The sequence below is a fragment of the Pristis pectinata genome, chromosome 16, assembly GCF_009764475.1.
Source record: "Pristis pectinata isolate sPriPec2 chromosome 16, sPriPec2.1.pri, whole genome shotgun sequence".
In the NCBI taxonomy this organism is placed as follows: domain Eukaryota; kingdom Metazoa; phylum Chordata; class Chondrichthyes; order Rhinopristiformes; family Pristidae; genus Pristis; species Pristis pectinata.
Window position 1 is genome coordinate 24,264,026 of NC_067420.1, and position 22,192 is coordinate 24,286,217.

The 22,192-nt window shown below is 38.3% G+C and overlaps 1 protein-coding gene across 4 annotated transcripts in view; it reads left to right on the top strand.

The window, feature by feature from the left end:
* Window positions 1-8,359, top strand: part of znf512b (zinc finger protein 512B) — an 86,160-nt gene extending 77,801 nt beyond the window's left edge. For all 4 annotated transcript variants that reach the window (XM_052031233.1, XM_052031234.1, XM_052031235.1 and 1 more), the window contains exon 16: window positions 269-8,359. In XM_052031233.1, the coding sequence (XP_051887193.1) occupies window positions 269-559 (291 nt within the window). In that variant the 3' untranslated portion in view covers window positions 560-8,359. The remainder of the gene's footprint in view (window positions 1-268) is intronic.
* Window positions 8,360-22,192: the final 13,833 nt, after the last annotated feature.

Consider the following 22,192-nt stretch of genomic DNA (forward strand, 5'->3'; position numbering starts at 1 on the left):
CACAGGTTTTGGCAAGGTCAGAGTAGTGTTGGTAAATGAATGAAATTGTCTGCTCACTGCGTGACTTAGGACCTTGGAAAGCAAAAGAGGAATTTAGGCTTCCACAAACTTGCATTGAGAAAGAAGTTAAACATGTAGCAAAAATACACACCCTGCACTAATATTTCATGTTTTATCCTGAAAATAGTTGGAGTGACAATTATACTATGCAGTTTTCCCAAACTTCAAAAAGCAATCAACACTTAAAGATTAAAATATCCTTTGACAGAACTGGTTTACAGCCTCAGCAGAAACACCACAAAGAAGCAGAAGAGAACTGAAGGTTACAAATTCAGAGCAGAAGCAAAATACGAGCGGGAAGAAGAGAGGAAGAAAGCCCAAGGAAAAAGCTTCAGAGCTTTCAAGAAAGGACAAAGAGATGGCAGGAACAAAGATTACAGATCAAATAACCACCCAGTGTTCTCCAGGTTTGAAGAGCAATAGCAAAGTGAAAAGGAAGAATATATTATCAAGCAGCAAAAAAGGAAACATGAACAAGATGCAAGGAGTTGCAAAATGAATGTCAATATAAAGATACAGCTTCTCTGCTCTGGGGAAACATTCATCGGCCTCCAAGTACCATAAATGAAGAATGATAAATTAATATAAGATAGCACTACCTACCAGTAGCTCTTAAGTTTGATATATTACGTACCTGCATTTGGGTCCAGAGAAAGATTCAGTGTCTGTGCAGATAAAAGCCACTCCTTGCATCTGAGTTAAAAATGAATGCAAACAGGATACGATCGTTTAGCACAAAAGATTATATGGCTATTTAATACTGCTTTGTTACTATATACTGCTCTATGACTTAATAGTTTATGATTTTTTATAAAGTAGACTCTATTATGGGGTAAAAGGTGTTAAATAAAAAGATTTGTTACACTTTTTAACTACATTAAAAATGTTGGTTTATAGGTAGTATTGGATTGCACATTGATCAAATCGGTTATTTATTTATATTGGTCAAATTCTTTTATTATTTAAAAACAAATTTAATAATTAAACTGCAATCCAGGTCTATTAGTTTATATTTATAATTATTTATCAATATAAACTAATGTTTTTATATATAACTATAGAACCTAAGCTGTGTATATATTTCCAAAATAACTATTATAAATGATATAGTATACATATATATAATAAAATGTGGGGCTGAAGGTGGTAGGGGTAATTTTATACGCAGGTGCATGATTTTCATACCAATAATTGTGGGTAGCTTCCTTGATGGCAACATGAACTAGTAAAATTACTCCTTGAATATGGTGAACAGGGGCTCTCCTTATTTCTTCAATGCATTGAAATAATTGCAGAATGACTTGGTTCACAGATTTAATATTTTCTCATAATTCACTGCCCATTTTCAGGGTCTGGTAATTCAGGAATGATACGTGAGTACTTCCAAGAGTCCAGCATTTAGTGGCTCCTCAGTATTTGGACAGGCACATTTGTATGTTGGGTTAATATTGAAAATACATCATGTGATATTTTCTATCATTAACCTTGGTGCATTATAAAACAGGCGAGTTAGCAATTCAATGCCAGAGATTTAAAAAAAACAAGGAGGGGGAATCTTCTTTACAGCTATTCAATGACACACACGCTATCTGCAGTAATTTTCCTCCCGCCACCTTCATCCCAGTGCATGTAGTCAGAAGTACTGCAGACTGGCCACCACAAACATCTAAATGAGCCTGAAGCAGGAACATCCACGATAGTCAAAGCACAGGAATGTGGACAGATGCAAGGGCCGCAAATCAAAAAACCAAGATTGTAGTTTCTTTGGATTAAGTTTTGATAATACTGCTTGGTTCAGTGTCTCTTTAAGCAAGAATAAGGCACAAGAAGTAGAATCTCTCTGCTTAAGAGCATAGTGGGAGAACCTTCACCAAACTAATTACAGCAGTTCAAGAAGGCAGCGCATCATTGCTTTCTTGAAGGCAATTAGGGATTGGCAATAAATGCTAGATATGTCAGTGATACCCACATCCTCTACCTTCACTTATTGTGAGGAACCTTGATATATGGCATCATGTACAATGGAGGCATATGTTAATGTTAAGAAGCTGAAATAAATTCAAATATACAATATGAATGTATCTATTTAGACCAGAGGTTTTAAGTCACTGAGCCACATAGAAAGAGTGAGCTCAGACAAACAGGCTTTTGATGACCAAGTAACTCTGTACTATTGTGTTTACGTTTCTAATTCACTGGTTTGTCCTGTTTGAGCGATGTATACCTGGAGTTTTGTGAACATTGCAGTCTCATTGTTGGATTATTTCCAAATCATTAAACTAAGATATGATAGTATTAGTAATTTGTGATACAGGCAAAATAATTGGATCATCAATTACAATATCATGGCCTGGAATTTCCTCTGCATTTACACCCAAATGGAATGCAGAAATAATTATGGGGCTTTTAAGAAAGCGGGATGTTAGCTGAAAATGAATTTCCTGCATACCTATCTGTGCTAAGCATAACAGATTCTTTCACATGTATCCACTAAATCCTTTGTTTAACCAAATTTCCAACCACATAACCCACCACACCTCCATCTCTCAAATAGGTGCTTCCTTAAAATTGCATTTTCTTGTGTTGTGGGTTGTTGGAAAGGGGTCTGCTTGGCAGACAATGAAAAGCTGAACGTGGTGATCAACATTTCAGATTCATCAGGCAACAAAGTAATTTTCTAAGTTTCTGATTACAATTTGAGTATTTTTTAAAATCATCCTCGCTGAGAACTGCTTCATAGTGAAAATCTTCTACAATTGCAATTTCTTATATGTAGCTGATGGATGGTTAAGTAACCATATTATTATATTTTAAGACTCAAAGACATGCCAATGTGGGTGTGCTATTTCCTCGGATTCCAAGTGTTTATACTGATCTATGCCCATTTATACACATTGTAAGTTTAGGTACATTCTAATTGGATTGTAAAAACACTTGATCTAACTCAACATCAGCAAAATGGGCTCAACTTGGATACATTTTCAGTTACAACTTCTGGATTGTGCTGAGGGAGGAAATTGCAGGCCTTTAAGTGGCCCCAGTATTCATGGTTGTCATTCAACAGCTCACAGACTAACAGATTGCATATTGCTGATGTAGACGTTATATGTGTCATTACCAATGAGCCAGTCAGCAGCTGAGGAAGACACCCATTGAGTTGGAACATGTAAAAGAACTACACACACTGAAATAGGAATAAGACAGTCATTCAGTGTCTGTAGCTATATGTTACCGCTTAGATTTAAGAAATTACAAGAATTATTTAAGAAATAATACTAGATTGTAAGTAATTTTATAAAACAGTACATTTGTTGCAGTTAAACTGCATGAGAAAACGCTTTGGATTTCCAAAACACTTGCTGCCCCTTGCACCCTCACTGGAATAAATTGTAAGAACCACCTAAAAATTCTAGAGTTCCATGAAGGTGTGTTAAATGGGTGCAGCAGCAGGATGGGAATGATTGTTTTGGAGACTGTGCTCAGAATGGCTGGCAGCCAATTGGGGCTATGCTGTAGCAAGGGAAGATCTGAACGGTAGGTGGGTGGGGGGAGGGGGAAGGAGTAGCTTCATAGGTTATTTGATAATTTGGAGAGGGAAAGGGACCAGCAGATTGGATGGTGGTGGTGATGGGATAGAAAGATGGAAATTGAACCAGCACTTTGTGGAGGGTAGGGTGGAAATCAGACTGACAGTTTGGATGGTGATAATCTTGAGTTCAGGGAGGTGGAAGATCTAGCTTGAGACTTGCGTGATCACAAGGTCGGGGAGTAACTTGTGCTGGGGACAGGGTGAACCCAAGAGCTGGGAAATTGAGGGCTCTGGGTCCTGCAGTGCAGGTTGGGCTGGTGCATTGTTGTGGAGTGGGACAAAGGAATGAGGTAAGTAAATCACTTACCTGACAGGTTGCCCAGGGAGTACCCACTGGTTCTTCCAGGATAACATTGTCCAGGTTCCCTGTAATACTCCAAAAAGAGCACTGCCCAGGGAATGAAATCATCGTAGTATCTGAGATGAGGAAATCATGTCAGGAATGCAAGGATGACTGACACCTGGAAGTTCCCAGTCAGATTTCCAGAGTAACATGAAATGACCCTGAAATGGACATTGCCATGCTTCACTCCGGGAGGAAAAGAAATTATGTTTAGCTGCATAACACTGAAAAAGAAAGTGATATGCAATTGAGTTTCTAGGTCAATGCTTTTTAGAAGAAGATGATTTGTATTAACTGTTATTTTTTGGATGTCTTTATGTTTTGTGAAATTCTCATATCTCTATGATTCAGTAATTGAATTGTACATGCTATTATGCAATTGATTAATTTTAGAAAAATTGCTTTATGTAAAGTAATTGACAGCAGCACCTCCAAGTAAACCTTACAGCACTTATAACAATGTTGAATTAAGAACTTGTCCATATTGGAACCAGCTAGTGAAAGGGGAAAATTTTAAATGACATTGTTGTTTTATTTAAGGTGTGAAGCTGGAATACGAATGTATTTATTAAGTTTGGGGTCATGCACATCCCAGTCCAAATGGGTACATAGCAAATGCACTTTAAGGTACATTTTATGATTAGATTGATCACTAGATAGAGATGCACACTGCTGCCAAATAAATAGGTTTCCATCTATATCTACTGTAGTCTTCTAACATACTGAATAAAAAGCCAAGCATTATATTAAATCTTTTGTTTGTTAAAGATATTATCCTGCCTAACTGTGGCCTATGAGACTTTAGTGCAAAAAAAAAATTGAAATCTCACCTACAGGTTTCAACTAATGCACTTTCTATTCATTAAGGTAGAGTACTTTGATTTTAAAGTAAGATTGAATTAAGAATGGGATGCTAATGCAGTGTGCATTGGTATTCAGTAATTGAACAGCTCCCAGTAATGAACTCTCAAAAACAGCAGTGCCAAGGAATAACATGGGATTGAGAGGGATTCAGGTTAGCCCTTAGAAAGCGTAAGTGAAAACCCAAGGGTTGTCTTCATCATGGGAGCAAAGTCAGCCACTCCTGAAAACTAATTTTGTTCAGGAAAATGATCTGATAATTGACAAAGACACACACAATTTACTTCTCCACCAAGCTGCCTATGCTCAGGGTTTACAAATTTTACAGAACTGAAGTGTGAGGCAATGCTTAGCAGTTAAATAATATCTCCTTTTTATAAAAACTAATTACAGAAACTGGTTTGTTTCTATATCTCATGAGAACTTGAGAATAATTGATTCCTTAGTTGTATTTGTTTTTTCATTTTTGTGAGCATGGTATTTCAGAACTGAGCTCCATCAAGTAACAACAAATTCAATGCTCAAACATAAAAGTATGAACATTCTGATTCCTCATTCAAGTTGAAACTAAAAACAAGAATCATAAGTTTGTTTAAAAAATGTTTTGAAGTGTTTAAAAAAACAAGAAACAATGTATAAATGCTTCAAGAATGGAAAATTTGAAAGAAAAATTAAATTTCCTTTTTATTTAAATTCAATGTGCCAGCTTCTCACATTAGTGATGGATGTGCCATTGGCAACTATGAGTGATATTTTTTGCAAGCATCTATTATATTCAGGGTGTGGATGAGTGTGTGGATCAAGAATAACTTTATATTTTTGAGGGTATGCCGCTGTCTTATTTTACTTGTTCTCCGCATGATTTCCTTGGGCTATAATTCATGATCTTGTAATGGCAGATTATCTACTTTTAATGACATTGGTGACTGAAAAGTCTATGAGAAGGCTAGCAGTGATGACCCTGTCATTTTTGATCTCTTGTATTGAAGATTCTGCCTAAAACATTTTAGTAATAATGCAGTTTCAGATGATAAATTGTAAATACTTTTAACTCCCATAAAGGATTATTTTTCATCTTGCTGAGTTAAAATTATTTTGATCATCCTCTCTCACTCTACTACTGCTTCATGTCTTTCATATATATTCACTTTCTTTTGTCCTCTTTCTTTATTCTCTCATTTTAATGATCTCTCAGTTGTCCCTAAACCTTTACCCAGGGAGAAGCTGCAGCACTGGATCTTGGGTAAGTTAAAGCCAAATGTATCAAAGCTTTAGGTGGCCATCATTGGTAGTTCTTGTTTCTTGGCTTGAAGTGAAAGGAGGCTAGAATCATCTGGCTGATCTAAGAGAACTGTTAGCTTTCTTTAAGAGCACAGTTTAGTGGTGAGGGTATATGCACACAAAGATAGCACCATGCTCAAATTTTGTAGCTTTTTTTGAGGACAGTCTTTCTAAGTGAGCAGCACTCCTATAGAAATTTTCCTTCTTGACCCCATCAAAGAGCCACAGATAAGTAGTCTGAGCATTTGATCAAAATAATTCTACTCTAGAAGAATGCACAGAAAAATAAGACAGTCAAATATTATTGCCTACTGCTCAGTGGGGGGAATAAAGAGCGATAACACCTGCTTTTGCTTTCCTTGGGACCCTCCTTTCCCTCCACTTTGGGCCTGTAGAGAGATGCAGTGTGAAGACAGCTTCCTTCTGAAATGAGTGCAGTCAAATTGTGGTTGTCGGAACTCCATCAGCTGTCAACATTATCTGATTGAATAAGCAACAGAAGATCTGCCCATTTGAAACAAAATCCTCTTGCTCCCTTAGCCGGGAAGCTCTCAGGTCCTTTCACCTCAACCAAAGCTCTTAGTTCTTTCTCGTCTTTCACTCCTCTGTGCAATACAGAGGAAACAAACTGGTCAACCAATGATTCAGTTTTGCCTGGGTGATCCACATTTCACTATCCTATTGATCATCTGTATGTCTGTCACACATGTCCACACAACATTGTACCACTAGAACTACCAAGCCATCCACAGATTTTTTTTTATGAGAACAGGTTGGAGCCAATCATCTTAACAACTAAAAACACTATTGAAAAGATTAGTGGTTAAAACTTGTTAACAAAATTCAAATACAAATTTGTTTTATAAACTTACAAAATATCTGATTGCTTTGATTACATGCCATGATGACACCCACTTCCATCCCCAAACAATATTGCTCTCCCTTTCCAGCTCTGATGTATAATTGTGGAACAGCAGTACCAAATGAAGGAGTACATCACTGGGAATGGAAGGAGAGGCATGGTACTGTCTCTCTGAATAGTTTAAATCTCAGTAACAGACCATTTGTTTTGGATAATAGTTTCTTTTTCCACAGGTGAGTGCCTTTTGTGAATTGTATTCACCAATCAAATGATCTTGGTGGTCAAGTTCAAAGTGACAGGCGGGTAAAACGGCTGCAGGTCGGATGTTATTGTTCTACATCATGCTTAGTATGGAACCATCAAACATTCCTAGGGTAGTTGTGTTATGTTTAAGGTAAAAGATTGCTAGTATTGCTGCAATTATCTTAAAACTTAGAAATTCTTAAAACATCAGATTTGATTACCATTGCAATCAATTCCAATGGAACTGTCCTTGAGCTTGTCTGAATGTGCTTACCCAGTTACTGCTGAACAGCTGTAAATTTTGTATTGAGAACTTATGTGCTCTAATTAAAATCCCTTGGTTCACAAATCACTTAACTGTGTGGTTTCTGAATTATTGATCTGTACCACATGATTAATTCTAACTGTGAAAGGATTTCTGGGTTTTCTCCTACCTATAATTTAGTTTATAGTACTGCTGAATGTAATATAATGATGTATATGTATAACTCTGTTTTTGAATGAAATTTTATAAAACCTGGGAAATCTTTTTTTGCATTTAAATCTTTAAGATCAAGAACCACAGTGCAAAGTACACCTAAACATGCAATTGTAAGATCCTAATATATATGGAAAACAGAGCTTCACGAAGACAAGACAGATCAAAATCTTAAAGTCTGAGGGGAAGGGTATTTGGAGTTTAAGGTTTTTTTGTTGTTAAATGAAATAATGGTTTATCATTAGTGTCAGAAAATGTCAAAAGGATATTGACAGCACGAAGTTGGACCAGTTCAGCTGGCGAAAATCATTAAGTGTCTATGTTAGCACCACTAGACAGTATTTCATTTGAGTGAGCTCTGTGTTCCCATTGTTTGCATAGTCTGCATCGCTTTTTAACCACAATTTTGTATCTTATTAATAATGTATGTTTATTTGTATGCAACAATACAGGTATACACAAAAGATTTTACTTCATTAAAATTTATACTGATGTTATTGTGTCTCGTATGTTTTAAGGCATAGATAGAAAAATGAAAGAATTGTGTTAGTGCTAGTTAACAGTAACATACAAATTGTGACCAACATACTGTTCATTTTCTTTTAAATATTCAAGTCACTTCAAGACTATTTAAAATCATGATTTTTTTTGTTACATTACCTGCTTATGAAATCCCATCTCCTTAAATAAAGTGATGTTAAATAATGGGAGTGTTCCTTTGATTTTATACTGAATGTTCACTGAAAATGTTTGTTTTGAACCTGTTTTGATTGCTATGCTCTGAGCTGCAATAATAGTTGACTCTCTTAACCATAATCCTGTCTGCCTGAGAAAAGAATGCCAGGGATGTCTTAACTCAGGTTTCCAAACTTTTGTTTCTAAAACATTTTATCTGACAGCCCTTCCCATTCTAATCATAAACATTGAATAAAATCTACAATTGTTAAAACTATTGCACATAGAAGAACAATTAATGTATAAAATAACATTTTGTAAGAAGTATAAGATTGTTTACTTGTGCACAATTTGTGGTACCCTGACTTGGTTTCACAGTGTTTCACTCTCAGATCCATTACCCATTCAAGCAGTTTCTTTAAGCCTGTAGAATAACAAAGAAAATCCCATTTCATATAGATATGTTATAGAGGAGCGAACAAATTGTACACCTGCAGTTTGGGAACTTTATCCCAGCTAACAGCCAGAACTGATCAAAAGACTCAACTAGAAAATTATCTTCCAAAGCCCCATCACAGCAACATCAATTAAATTCTCTTTTAGGCCCTTAGAAATCCTAAGTTTCATTTGCCCTTATTTTCTTAGTCATAACTGAACATGCATTTCAACACTTCATTATCACATCTTTAATTTCCAATGCTAACATGCCAGAATACTCAACTGGAGGCAATAGTACTGAGAACATAATTACATTGGCTTGCATGATGCAGTTATTCTAAAGAAAAGGTCTTGGATTCAATCTCTAAGACTTTTCTTTTGCAAACCTTGCAAAGAAATTTTAATCAGTTTACCAAATATATCGGCCAAAACCCAATCAAAATCTGAATCCATTTGTTGAAGTCCTGTAGAAATGGTGAATCAAAAACAAAACAAACATTCAACACTCCTCTGATTGGTAGCCCTTTCCCAACAATTGACCTCGTGACAGCCATTTCACTTCTGTATGAAACAAAAGTTGCTTATGTAAACTTCCCATCTTTTCACATAGTACCATTAAAGGTTATGAGGTTTTGTTAGGTTAATGACTTTTACTTTGTTAGATATCACATCTCAATTCTTTGGTATTGATTTTTATTTTCAGTACTTCCTTGTAAATTCAACAGTGGTCCTATACACACAGTCACCTGATACTTTTTATATAATCTGCAAGTCCAGCTTTGTATCCACACATAGCACAAATTCCAATACAACAGTTCCATATTTTTTGTTTAATTGGTCTAAAATTGTGAACATCTCATCTTAAGTTAGGACAGCAAAAAAATATATTCCTCCTCACTGATCTCAGATATGCATTGGCTATGTGGATTTGAAGCACATAAAGTGGAGTTGCTTTCGACAAAGCCTTTCTTATTCTGCAATTCTGCCACTAATTTTGTTGCTCGATAGTGGAATTGAGACTTGACTCATCAACTGTTTTGTTTCTCCCCCATGCTATTGTTGCCACTTCATTCACCGCAGGCAGCACACAATCCTCATTGGGTATATGAACTTTTTTTGTCATTTGATGAGAGATTGAGCACTTTACAAGTACAACTAATTTTATCCATTATCTTTACCATTTCAATTGAAAGGTTTTTAGAACATCTTGTTGGCTTTCCTTACAGTACAGTGTGTTTCTTTTCAAGCTGCAATTTTAGTTTATTTGGTTTCATGCTTGGGATAATCTAAATGGGCAGTAGGACCTATATGGGGAATCTCATGTTGTAATTCCATGTTCTCAACAGCTTCTAATGGATGTGTGCACAAATAAAAATAGCTTCTTGCACAGAGCTGCCCATTAATGTATTGTACTGGGGGTAATGTATTGGCAATGGATTGAGGATTGGTTAACCAATAGAAGGCAGAGATTTGGGATGAATGGATGTTTCTCTGGTTGGCAATCAGTGGTGAGTGGAGTGCCCCAGAGGTTGATGCTGGGCCCGCAACCATTCATGATATACATTAACGATTTGGAAGTGGGGGCCAAGTGTAGCATATCCAATTTGCTGATGACACTAAATTGAGTGGAAAAGCAAATTATGCAGAGGATGCAGAGAGTCTGCAGAGGGATATTAGATAGGTTAAGTGAGTGGGCAAGGGTCTGGCAGATGGAGTACAACATTGGTAAATGTGAGGTCATTCACTTTGGAAGGAAAAATAGAAGATCAGATTATTATTTAAATGGTAAAAGGTTGCAGCATGCTGTTGTGCAGAGGGACTTGGGAGTGCTTGTGCATGAATCACAAAAGGTTGGTTTGCAGGTGCAACAGGTTATCAAGAAAGCAAATGGAATGTTGGCCTTCACTGCTAGGGGGATTGAATTTAAGAGCAGGAGGTTATGCTGCAACTGTACAGGGTTCTAGTGAGGCTGCACCTGGAGTACTGCGTGCAGTTCTGGTCTCCTTACTTGAGGAAAGATATACTGGCTTTGGAGGCTGTGCAGAGGAGGTTCACCAGGTTAATTCTGGGGATGAGGGGGTTAGTCTATGAGGAGAGATTGAGTCGGCTGGGACTATACTTGCTGGAATGCAGAAGAATGAGAGGGGATCTTATAGAAACATATAAAATTATGAAAGGGATAGATAAAATAGAGGCAGGAAGGTTGTTTCCACTGGTAGGTGAGACTAGAACTAGGGGACATAGCCTCAAGATTTGGGGGAGTAGATTCAGGATGGAGATGATGAGGAACTGCTTTTCCCAGAGAGTAGCAAATCTGTGGCATTCTCTGCCCAGGAAGCAGTAGAGGCTACCTCATTAAATATGTTTAAAACACAGTTAGATAGATTTTTGCATAGTAGGGGAATTAAGGGTTATGGGGAAAAGGCAGATAGGTGGAGCTGAGTCCACGGCCAGATCAGCTATGATCTTAGTGAATGGTGGAGCAGGCTTGACTTGCCAGTTGGCCTGCTCCTGCTCCTATTTCTTATGTTAACATTTGAATTATGAGCATCTTTTCATTTGGTGTTGGAATACATTGAATGATACTATTATGAAAATTGGCTTGCCTTTTGCGAGATCTTGGATTTCTTTCTCCGGAGCTATTGAGCACCATGGTTTACAGAGACCAAGAAGAATTTAATAAATTTGTGCTAACGTCAATTGTGTCATTGTATAGTCAAGTAATGATGACTATAATTTTTGAACAAGTAAAAGAACATTTTGAGTCATGGGTTGAATATGTAGAAAGAATGAATTACCTTTTTGATGCAAATAACATTGCAGAAGGAAAAAAGATGTCCATTTTGCTCGCATTTGTTGATGCTAAAATAAAAAGTTTAACCAAAAACCTTGCTGGTTCCACCCAAATCATGAGATATTTAAAGTTGGTTAAATCAACTGAAATATTTTAATTTCTCTCCCCCCCCCCACCCATTCCTACAGTTCAAATGATACAACAGGAGATGCAACAACTACACTTTTATCTTTTCCTTCCCCACTATACACAGATTCATACAGTCATTCCAGATAAAGCAATGATTCACTTACACTTCTTTCAATCTAGTTTACTGCATTTGATGCTCGCAATGTGGTATCCTCTACGTGGGAGAAACCAGACACAGATTGGGTGATTGCTTTGCAGAACATCTCTGTTCAGTCCCCAGGGATGACCCTGACCTTCTAGTTGCCTGTCACTTTTATCCTCCATCTCACTGCCACTCTGACATCTCTTTGTGGTCACCTTCCCTGTTCCAATGAAACCCAACATAAGCGTGAGGAACAGCACTTCACCTCCAATCTGGACATGTTGCAGCTCCCAGAGCTGAATATTGAATTAATATTCCGGGCTTCTGTGGAAGAAGAACTCTCCTCCTCTCCACCACCTTCACCAATGTCTAGCAGTCACTCTCTCCTGTGCAATGCCTTTTTTGATCATCTCCCAGACAAGAAATAGTTTCAATACATGATTTAACCAGTAACAGCTTTTCCCAGTATTTCCCCCTTGTGGTGAGTATCCAGCCATTAACAGCACAATCATTGCTACCTGAATCATGCAAAGACCAGGCAGCACAAAATTTACATGTTACATGAACTGTGTCAGTGTGATGTGAATGAATTGCACCTCACAGTCATTTAGTGGGTTTCAGGAGCTACAGACCACTCTGGACCAGTGTAAATAAAATGTGAATCGTTTACAGCTGCTGTATATTAGGGGATGTCAATAAGAACATAAATAGAAAGAGGTATTCACCATACAGCCCTTCAAGCCAATTCCAGCATTCAATAAGACAATGTATGATCTGAGCTTGGATTCAACTCCACATTCCTGCCTGTTCCCCTTGTCATTGACTCCAGCTCCCCTGTAGTCCAAAATCTGTTTATCTCAACCTTGAGATTCAGTGACTCCACTGGCACAGCTCTCTGAGATAAAGAATTCCAATTCACAATTCTCCAAGAAAAGAAGTTCCTCCACCTCCGTCTTAAATAGCCACTGTCTCAGTTTCAGAATAAGATAGCACCTGTTTACTGTCTCCTGGTGTGCAAATCAACCACAGTAGTGTGCTGACAATACTGGTTGAAACATTCAATTTCTGGAGGGAATTGGCAAGGTATGGCCATACCTTGCCAATTCCCTCCAGAAATTGAATGTTTCAACCAGTATTGTCAGCACACTACAAGAAGGATATGGTAGCAAGAGAGAGAGTGAGAAGAGATTCAGCAGGATGCTGCCCAGAATGGAGGGTTGTAGTCATAAGGAGGGATTGGATAGGTTTGTTTATTCTCACAGAAAAATTGAAGGCTGAGAGGTGATCTTATAGAGGTTTATACAGTTATGAAGGGCGTAGATAGAATAGATCGAGTCTTCCTCCCAGGGCAGGGGAGGTATAGAATTAGAAGGCATAGGTATCAAGTGAGAGGGGAGAAATTTAAAGGAGATCTGAGGGATAAGACTTTAACACAGAGGGTGGTGGTTATCTGGAATGAGCGGCCAGAGGACGTGGGAGAGGTACATATAGTTACAACATCTAGTACACATTTGGATGGGGACTTAGATTGGAAAGGTATAGAGGGACCTAATGCAAGCAAATGGAATTAGTGTAGAAAGACATCATGGTTGGCATGGACGAGGTGGGCTGAAAGGGCTCATTTCCATGCTAGAGGATTCTGTGGTTTTAAGATCACCTTTCATTATTCTACACTCAAATGAGTGTGAATCTATCCTATTCAACCTTCACTCAGAAGACAACTGCTTCATCCCAGGAATAAGCATTATGAACATTCTCTGAACCACCTCCAATGCAATCATCTCTCTGCTTCCTGTACTCCATACTTCAGGTGTGATTCATCAATCTTCTGTACAGTTTTGGCAAGACCTCCCATCCCTCTTGAAATAAAGGTCAGCATTCCTATTTACTTACTGTATCTGCATGCTAACTTTCTGGTTTTCATACATGAAAGCATCCATCCATGTCCATCTATACACCAGCACTCTGTAATCACTCTCTATTTAAACAATATTCTGCTTTTCTGCCATTTAGCCAATAATACAAGAAAGGGACAGGTAGTCACTGGTTATCATATCCTGTAAGGATCTATAAAGTCATACTGCTTTCAGTACAAGCACAATTCTGTTATTGAAATGAAAATGTTAAATTTGACTAGTTCATAGAATCATAATTCAGCAGAGTAGGCCATCTGGGCATTGTCCCAGTGCCTGCTTTTCAGATGAACTCTCCAATTAGACCAGCTTCTTGGCACTTACTTCATAACTTGGAAAATATTTCCATTTCAAGTATAAGCATTATTCATCTTTAAAGATTATGTTTGTAAGTTAGTTCTACTAATTATTTGAACTCTTGGTATCTAAAACTATGTCCTCTGGAAGCAATTCTCCCTACTTGATCTACCATTTTACATTGAGCATATGAAACACGAAAAGGAATCGGCCAATTGATCTTTTGAACCTGCTCTACCATTCAATAGATCATGGCCTCAACAGCAGTTTTCCACTCTCTCCCTAAATCTCTTACCTCCCTTGCAATTCAAATATGTCAATAAAAAATTGAATATATCCAATGACTGCCTCCACAGCTCCCTGGGGTAGGGAATTTAAAAGATTCATTATCCTCAGAGAGAAGAAATTTCTCTTCATCTTAAATTCCCAACCACTTTTTCTGAAACTATGCCCTCTACTTCTAGTTACTCTCACAAGGGGAAATGTCCTCTCAGCATCCACCCTTTCAATCCCTGCCAGAATCTTATAGGTTTCAATAAGATTATCTCTCATTTTCCTGAATTCCAATAAGTATACGCCCTACCTGGTCAACCTTTCTTGATACTCCAACCCCTTCATTCTAGGAACCAACTCGCCTTCTCTGCACTGCCTCCCAAGGCAAGTCTATCCTTCCTTGAATAAGGAGACCAATGTTGTTAGCAATGCTCTTTAAAGTGGCATCAAAACTTGTATGCTTTTATACTCCATACCCCTTTCAATAAAGCCCACATTTCCACTACCTTCCTAATTGCTTGTTGTACCTGCCATTAAGAGATAGCTTAAACAAATAGTAAAATATTTTAAATGTTTTAGCCCATTTTAAAGTGTTTTTGATGTGTCTTATTGCTGTAAGATGTGTGTAAAACAGATACATGTATTAACTCTGTATTAAAAGTAGTTTTAGATTGAGAAGCAAAGCATGATGGTCAGTTAAGTCAAAAATAATGCTAACTGCAAAGAATGTGCAGAAACAGAATGATGTTTAAAACTTGCAGGAAGTGAAAGACAGAGTGCTAATTTAGACTGTCACGTGGTTGAAGCAGACAGATAGCCTGTGGCAGAACAAGTCATGAAAACTACCAGGATCAAGCTAATGAAGTACCATACTTGAAACATATAAAGGAGAGCCAGAAGACTGATTAAGAGATAGAGACAACACAGGAGGGGTTGAAACATCCAAATGGCCATGTTGCTGAAGTTAATGACATTTCTAACGGAACTCTCAACCTTGAGTATAAGGGTATAATTTTTAGGAAGAGCTCAGTCTATGTTGGCATAAAACGAGGAAGAGAAAGAATGGTTAAATCTGCAAATGAAATTGGGCTAAAAAAGAATGGAACAAAATTTATGTTTGAAAGAAACTGTGGTAAAATTGCTCTGGAAATTGACAGCTAGAAGAATAGACCAAAGAGAGAAAGCGTATAAAGGGGTGAGAGACAGACAGAGACAGGGAGATCAGTTACACGCTTTGCTGGAGAATAGTCAGTGGGAATTAGAGGAACACATATGTAAACAAATTGCAGAAAGATATAAGAGCAATATGGTTGTAGCAGTGGGGGATTTTAACTTATCCAATCTTGACTGGGAGTGCATTAGTGCAAGGGGCTTGGATGAGATGGAATTTGTTCAGTACGTCAAAGCAAGTTTTTTGAGACAATACCTGTATGTAGTGTCCGAACAGAGACAGGACAGTCCTTGGCCTTAACTTAGGAAATGAAACTGGACAGGTGGTGGAAGTGTGAGTGGAGGAACACTTTGGGAACAATGAAAGTTTCAAGGTAGTTATGGAAAAGGATGAGGTTGGTCCTCAACTTAAGATTTTGAATTGGGGAAGACTGATTTCAATAGAGAAAAAGAAGACCTGACAAAAGTGATTGGGAGTAAATGGGTAAAACAACAACTTGTGAGTAAAACAACAGCTGACAAGTGGGAGTCTTTTAAAAGAGAGTTAGTAAGAGTTCAGGGCCCACATGTTCCGATAAGGCTGAAAGGCAAAGTTGGCAAGATTAGGGAACCTTGGATGACAAAAGGATATTGAAGGTTTGATCATAAGAGAAAAAGGAGCACGTGGCAGGTTTAGGCAACTGGAATCGAGGAATGTGGAGTTCAGAGGAGAGAACTTAAGAAAGAAATTAGGAGGACAAAAAAGGGCCATGAATATCCTTGGCAAGTAAGATGAAGTAGAACAAGACATTCTCTAAGTATATCAGAAACAAGAGGGGACCCAGGGAAAGAATGGGTCACCTTCCTTCCAGAGGACATGGAAGATGGTGTACATGGATAATCTTGAACAAGACAGTGTTAAGAAGAAAAAGGTGTTCGATGTCAAGGGGCACATAAGGGTTGATAAATCTCCAGGACCTGATGAGATCTATTCCAAGATGCTATGGGAAGCAAGGGAAGAGATAACTGGGGCCCTGACAGATTTGTGCATCTTTATTAGCTACAAGTGAGGTGCCAGAAGACTGGATGATAGCTAATGTTGTTCCTTTCTTTAAGAAGGGCAGCAGGGATAAACCAGGCCTTATGTTAGTGGTAGGAAAGTTATTGAAGAAAATCCTAAGAGATAGGATTTATGTTTCCTTGGAAAGACAGGGACTGATCAGGGATAGTTAGCATGGCTTTGTATGGGGGAAATCCTGTCTCACTAATTTAATTGATTTTTTTTGAAGAGGCAACTAAGAAGATTGATTAAGGCAGTTCAGAAGATATTGTCTACATGGACTTTAGGAAGACATTTGACAAGGTCCCACATGGTAGACTAATCCAGAAGGTTCAGGCACATGGGATCTGGCTAATTGGATACAAAATTGACTTGGTGATAGGAGACAGAGGGTAGCAGTGGAAGGATGCTTTAATGAAGATCGTGCTCAGTGTGTACCACAAGAATCAGTGCCGGGACCCTTATTGTTTGTGATATATATTAACAATATAGATGTGAATGTAGGAGGTATGATTAGTAAATGTGTATAATGTAGCATTCTAGATATTGGTAGTCAATCAGCTACAGAGAAGCAAGGACTTCATCACTCCTGAAAGTTCATTCAAAGACGTCACTCCCCACATTACCAAGTCCCACTACATGGGTATTTTGCAGTTTTAACCAGGCCTCTAGTTATCTCATATTACCGTAGTAACAGCCTGCTCCTCTGCCTGTTGTTGAGGCCTTGGATACCATTGGAGATGTCAGAATAGACCATTGTTTATAACCTCACTACAACCAGATGACTGCTTCCTTATAAACTGGGCCTCTTGAGACCTTGGGCCTTAGTAAAGCAATCTAACTTCCTAATTTATGACTGCTGCTTAGTAAAACTGAGAGGAAGTTACTCTGATTATTGTCCCTTATCTCCTGTCAGACAAGTTCATCCTCTGATTAATCAGTCCTAGACATTCAATTCCTTCATTATGGATCCCCATGCTACAGTTTCTCAACATTCCCAGAGAAATTCATAAAATAGTAACCATCCTTGTATATAGTAAAATGCAAATATTAATTCAAACTGAAAACACAGTCCATTCTTCTGTTCTAGGATGATTGTTTTAACCCTTTGACTACCACAGTCCCCTCTTTGATCCTGAGGGCTGTTCCTGAAAGGATCACATCACACTCATGTATCTCTTCTGGTAATAGACTGGTGCATGCTGTTCTACAGTCAATTGATTACCTTGATTATACATGTATTTAAATAAAATACATTCACTATATTATTACCATCAGTGCTGTAGCAGACTATAGATTATATTGGTATACCCATCAACTCTTTCACTATTTATTAATTCTGTGACTAGTATAATAATTGTTTTTGCACTTGGCTTGTTATTCTTGACCACACTCAATGATTCAGAAACAGCTTCTTCCCCTCCACCATTAGATTTCTGAGAGGTCCACGAATCCATGAATACTACCTTGTTTTTCCTCTTTGTTTGCACTATTTATTTATTTTTGTAATTTGCAGTCATTTTATGTCCTTACACTGTACTGCTGCTGCAAATCAACAAATTTCACGTCATATAAGTCAGTGATAATAAATCTAATTCTGATTGTTCTTTGACCATTTCCTTTATCTTCCACGTTTTACAATTCATGCACATCATTACTAACAGGATAAACAGCATTATTAATAGTAATATAATCATCATCCAGGGATAGATACTTATATTCATTCCCCAATACTAAATATTGTTCTACTAAGTCTTATTTTTCTGTTAGTAATGCCTTGTTGTACTTTTCTACTTTTCTACTGCAAGGTAAATAATATCTCTGTACCCAATCTAACCCCTGTTTAGTTTACGTTAAGTATTCTGGTAAGGGAAGTAGAGTAGGAAAATTGACCTACCCTAGATTCTCTTTCAAATTTTCCCCAATGTTAACAACCCAACTCTTCTCATTGGTATATGTCCATCAACACCACATTTGTCCAAATCTTGAAGGAAGTAATAGGGTAAAAATACAGTATTATTGTTGAGCGAAAACTGCGTTCCTCCCTGCTGTTTTCCCCAAAATACCCCATCAAATCCTTTAACCATATCCTGTATGGGAATGTTATGGTGCCTGACGTGATATCCTTACTAATTGCCTCAATTTGTAAACTGTCCAGTATGCCACCGAACTCCCTCTTTACAATGCAAAAGAATCACACCCATGTAATTGTCCAGTGTATTCCTTATAAGGCTCTGTGTCCTTAGCCAATTAGTTCCTGTGTCATGCAAAGAGCTGGAGGAACTCAGCAGGCCAGGCAGCATCTATGGAGGGAGATGTACAGTAGATGTTTTGGGTCTTGACCCGAAACATCGATTGTACATCTCTCTCCATAGATGCTGCCTGACCCGTAGAGTTCCTCCAGCTCTTTGTGTGTTGCTCCAGATTCCATCATCTGCAGTCTCTTGTGTCACCAGTTTGCTACTCCACTGTAAAGTCTCTTCAAGGTTCGCCCACTTTGAAGAAGCTTGCCTCCTCTCTTTGATGGGAGTTCTGTGAGACCCTCTCTCACTGCTCCCTCTCTGTGATCTCTACTGCTCTCCTGCTCTTTGACCACACTCTCACCCAGACCTGCTACTACAGCCTTCTTGGGTACCTGTGTCCACTGCCAGCAGTCCAGAGGAAGGGTCTCGACCCAAAACTTCGACTGTCCATTTGCCTCCATAGATGCTGCCTGACCTGCATAGTTCCTCCATAGTTCTTTATGTGTTGCTCCAGATTCCAGCATCTGCAGTCTCTTGTGTCTCCTGTATCATTAGTTTTCATTGAAGAGTTGGTGAATTTAATCCCAGAAATGTTCCAATATTTCTCAATATATTGTGAGTTTGTTCTTTTCCCTTTACTTAACTAGAAATAAACCCCGTTGTTGGTCAGGCAGGGATTTTGTCAAAAGTTTGTCCCAGTTTCCCAAATTAAAACACCATTCCCTGGTATGCAGAATAAAAGACCTGCAGGAGGAAAGGGTTAACTTCTCTGCACATCAATACGTAGCATTTCAGGCAATGTGGTGTGAGTCTGATCGTATAATAAACTAATTCCTCCACACTGTCTTTTGTCTTTTAGAAACTTACACAAAATCTACCTTGAGGACTCAAAATCAAATAGAACATTTAAAACCATAACTAACATCCTTAATCAATCAAGTTTATGGTTTCTTCTTATCTAAAAAACCTTCTGTGCGCAAAGAGCTAATCCTCAAAACTAGCTTTCAGACATGCAGTAACCGAATTAAAGTTATACTTAAATGTATAATTGAATTAAAACTAAACAGTACCATTCATTCAAATTTAGATTGGATGAATCAAAAGCCAGTTCTTACTGGAACCAAATTAAGGCAAAATTTTTAGAAGCTCCTTTGATTTAGGAATTGATTTCATAAATGAAGTTAATGGAGCATTAGTGGAGCTTCAAGTTTTGACTTGAAGACTCCATCTTAGCTCTAATTCCTAACATCTCCATTCCATGGGTGATCAGTTACTACCTCACCTCAGTCCTGAACTCTGCCAACCAAAATCTATTAAACTGTTATTTCTGGCATGTAACTTCAAATTTGCCAAGCCTCATGCAACATCTCAAAACTTACAGAACAGTCACATACTTCAAACAGAATATGACTTACTCTCAAAAGCCAAACACAGGGCAGCATAAAATACAATTGCACGCAAAATGCTTCAAAATTTAAAGGCCTTAACACAATGGAATGCTGGAAGGCAACAATCATACAGACATACATTCATACATCCCCCCATGAACCAAAACTTCAGCAGACTCAAATTTCATATAACAGTTAAAACATACAAATGTCTGCAATTAAAACTTTAATTTTTAGTCTTTCATTCAAAATTCCATCTTTAAGATGGGTTACAAACTTAGAGAAATCAACAAGTAATCAGATAAACTACAAAAGGTCAATCATTTCCAACTCTCCGCATAAGTCACTGATGCCGGACAAACTTCAGATACTTTTACATACTCTGCCACAAAGAGTTAACACGGCAAACATTCAAACACACTTTTACATAAACTAGTATGAAATACTTCAATTGCTCAACCTCTCTTGTCTGACACACACGCACGCACACACACACTAACAGGCATCCTGATTAACGTTTATCCTTGGATCTAAATTCACTTTCATTCTACAATAATCATGCTTCATAAGACCAAGTCCCATGAAACCTATCTGGTCATTTTCCCATACATGTGTCATTTGTCTACGGGCTTTATTGGTTAGATCATCCCACTGTCCGTTCTTCTATTCTGGGATGGTTGGTTTTAACCCCTTGACAACTGATGCTAGTGCAACCAGATAGAAGAGGACCTGTAGTCAACAGGATACAGCAAGAGGAAGAATCCTGCACCAGGGTCACTCCGAAGATGAGCCTTTGAGGTTTCGAGAAGAAGACTGCATTTTTGTCTTTAATCCCCAACAATCAAATTGCTCACAACTATCATTCTCCCTCTCCTTTGATCTGAACTTATCTCAAGTTCAAGTTCAAGTTGAGTTTATTGACATGTGCACAAGTATGGTGAGGTACAGTGCAATGAAAAACACGCCTGCAGCAGCATCACGGGCACATAGGTACTGACAACACACAGAATATAAATTATACATCAGTTGTACAAGACAGTGGAAAGAGAGAGAAAAAAGGCTGTGCAAAAACAAGACATTAGTGCAAAAAAAAGACACAATCAGAGACAAGCCATGGTAGTGTAAGAGGTGGTCCATTGTGTTCCATTGCTGAGGTAGGGTTAGGGTTGTGCAGGTCAGTTCAAGATCCTGATGGCTGTAGGAAAGTAACTGTTCCAGAACCTGGTGGTGTGGGACTTCAGGCTTCTGTACCACCTGCCTGATGGTAGCAGCAAGAAGAGGGGATGACTCACATAGAAGGGATCCTTGATGATAGATGCCACCTTCTTGAGGCAGCACCTCTTGTAGATGCTGTCAGTGGTGGGTAGGACTGTGCCTATGATGGGCTGAGCTGTGTCCACTACTCTCTGCAGCTGTTTGTGTTCCTGTGCATTGAATTGCTGTACCAGACCATGATGCAACAAGGATACCTTCAACAGTGCATCTGTAGAAGTTTATTAGAGTATTTTGTTAGAATATCTCTGACTGCACTCACAAGGGAAACCATCATCCTCAATGTACTCAGTAGTGAACACTGGTTGGTGAGCAAGATGAGTCCTGTTCCACCTGCTTGGTCCTCCTCATGAGTCTGGTGGTGACCTATTTCCTCTCTACCTGCATTTTCTAAACTGCTTTGCCATTCCACCTAGGTCTGTTCTACTGCTTCCTCACCATTCTACCTATGTCCACCCTGCCACCACCACTCCACCTGGGTCTGTTCTCCCACTGCCACACCTCCTAGGTCTTCTCTGCTACCAGCTCACAGCTTCTCCTAGGCCCACACTGCTGCTATCTCACCATTCCTCCTGGGAATGGATTTTACGTCCGTCTAACAAATCTCTTCATAAGCTTCTCTGCTCTAAGGAAAACATTAACCCACATCCTTGCAATGGAACCTTTTTCTTAACTCTTTTCTCCACCCTTTTCAAAACCTTG